Source organism: Otolemur garnettii, unplaced genomic scaffold, assembly GCF_000181295.1.
Source record: "Otolemur garnettii isolate 467f Iridium unplaced genomic scaffold, OtoGar3 scaffold00014, whole genome shotgun sequence".
In the NCBI taxonomy this organism is placed as follows: domain Eukaryota; kingdom Metazoa; phylum Chordata; class Mammalia; order Primates; family Galagidae; genus Otolemur; species Otolemur garnettii.
Window position 1 is genome coordinate 28069978 of NW_003852409.1, and position 2039 is coordinate 28072016.

A 2039-nucleotide genomic window follows, 5' to 3' on the forward strand; every position below is an offset into this window, starting at 1 on the left:
AAAAAAAAAAAAAAAGAAAGAAAGAAATAGAAACTGAATTTTAGAGATGTAACTGGCAAAAGATCTTTCAGTTATATAGTGACATAATCTGGTTTAAACTGCAAAGTCCCATGTTCTAACCATTATCCTATATTGCCACATCAAGAGGTCCTGCTAACTTACATTGAAAAGTAGGCTGGGGAGTGGTGCCTCACTCCTGTAATCCTAGCACTTTAGGAGGCCCAGTTGGGAGGAAGATCCTTTGAACTCAAGAGTTTAAGACCAGCCTAAGCAAAAGCAAGACCCCGAGTCTCCTAAAAATAGAAAAATTAGCCAAGTGTTGTAGTCCTAGCTATTTGGGAGGCTGAGGCAGGAGGATCACTTGAACTCAGGAGTTTGAGATTGCTGATAGGTGACACCATTACACTCTAGCCTGGGCAACAGAGTCAGACTGTCTAAAAAAAAAAAAAAAAAAAGTAGGGTGACACCTGTAGCTCATAGGAGTAGGGTGCTGATCCCCTATGCCGGAGGTGGCAGGTTCAAACCCAGCCCCAGCCAATAACTGCAAAAAAAGAAAAAAGTAGTCTGCTTTTTTTCCCTACCTCTTCATGGCTCAGCACCCATAAAACAGTGCTTAGGGCGCCAGCCACATACACTGAGGCTGATGGGTTCGAACCTGGCCAGGGCCAGCTAAACAACAATGATGACGACAACAGCAACAATAAAGCAGCCAGGTGTTCTGGTGGGTGCTTATAGTCCCAGCTACTTGGGGGGCTGAGACGAGAATCGCTTAAGCCCAAGAGTTTGAGGTTGCTGTGAGCTGTGACACCACAGCATTCTACTGAGGGTGACATAGTGAGACTCTGTCTCAAAAAAAAGTATTATCTTGAAATTAGAAGAGTCTGAAGGCCTGTGACAGAAGACACAGTCTCATTTTAACTTTGGGGCAGTTTTAGATTGATGCTTAAGAGGAGATCTTTTTTTTTCTTTTCTTTCTTTTTTTTTTTTTTTTATACTTCTGGGCTTGCCTCAGCCTCCCAAGTAGCTGAGACTATAGGTGCCCACCTCAACGCCCAGCTATTTTTCTGTTGCAGTTTGGCCGGGGCTGGGTTTGAACCCACCACCCTCAGTATATGGGGCCGGCGCCCTACCCACTGAGCCACAGGCACCGCCCAAGAGGAGATCTTTTTTAATTCAAAGCAAGAAATGGGCCAGATGGGGTAGCTCCTGCCTGTAATGTTAGCAGTTTGGGAGGCCAATGTGAATAGATCACTAAAGCTCAGGAGTTCAAGAACAGCCTGAGTAGGAGCAAGACCACATTTCTACTAAAAATAGAAAAATTAATTGTGGCAGGAGCTTGTCATCCCAGCTACTTGGGAGGCTGAAGCAGGAGGATCACTTGAACCCAGGAGTTTGAGGTTGCTATGAGCTAGGCTAATACCACCACACTTCAGCCTAGGGCAACAGAGTGATACTTAGTTTCCAAAAAAATGAATGAATGAATAAATAAATGAATAAACAAATAAATAAATACATAAATATTATTATTTTTTTAAAAGCAAGGAATGGCTTCCTAAGGCCAGGTAGAAAGGCAGGCATGTTAGGTAGTGAATTCTTTAGCAGAAGCTTTACAGGCTGTAGAGAAGAGTCCTGGACTGGGTTGGTGAATTAGAGTGAATGACTCCTAAATTGCTTCCTGGGTGGAGCATTTCTACCTGCTAGGAGGCTATAAATGGGCTTGGGTATATTTATCATGTTCTTGCTTCATAGCCCTGCCATTTGATGCTACTGAATTTACTTTTCTAGACACTCTGACCTGGTCACAACCTGAGACGCTTGGAAATCCTCCATCTCCTCGACATGGACATGTGATGGTGGCAGCAGGGACAAAACTTTTTATCCATGGAGGCTTGGCAGGGGACAAATTCTATGATGATCTCCATTGCATTGATATAAGTAAGTAGAGTGGAGGGCATGGGGACTTGTCTGCTTAAAAAAACACTTTTTGTCTTTTTTTTTTTTTTTGAGGCAAAGTCTCATTATGCTGCTCGGTAGAGTGC

At 43.4% G+C, this 2039-nt stretch overlaps 1 protein-coding gene across 3 annotated transcripts in view; it reads left to right on the top strand.

Moving 5' to 3' along the window:
- RABEPK (Rab9 effector protein with kelch motifs) overlaps positions 1-2039 on the top strand; it is a 31770-nt gene that overhangs the window by 23848 nt on the left and 5883 nt on the right. For all 3 annotated transcript variants that reach the window (XM_003785303.2, XM_023510522.1, XM_023510521.1), the window contains one exon: positions 1786-1935. In XM_003785303.2, the coding sequence (XP_003785351.1) occupies positions 1786-1935 (150 nt within the window). The remainder of the gene's footprint in view (positions 1-1785; positions 1936-2039) is intronic.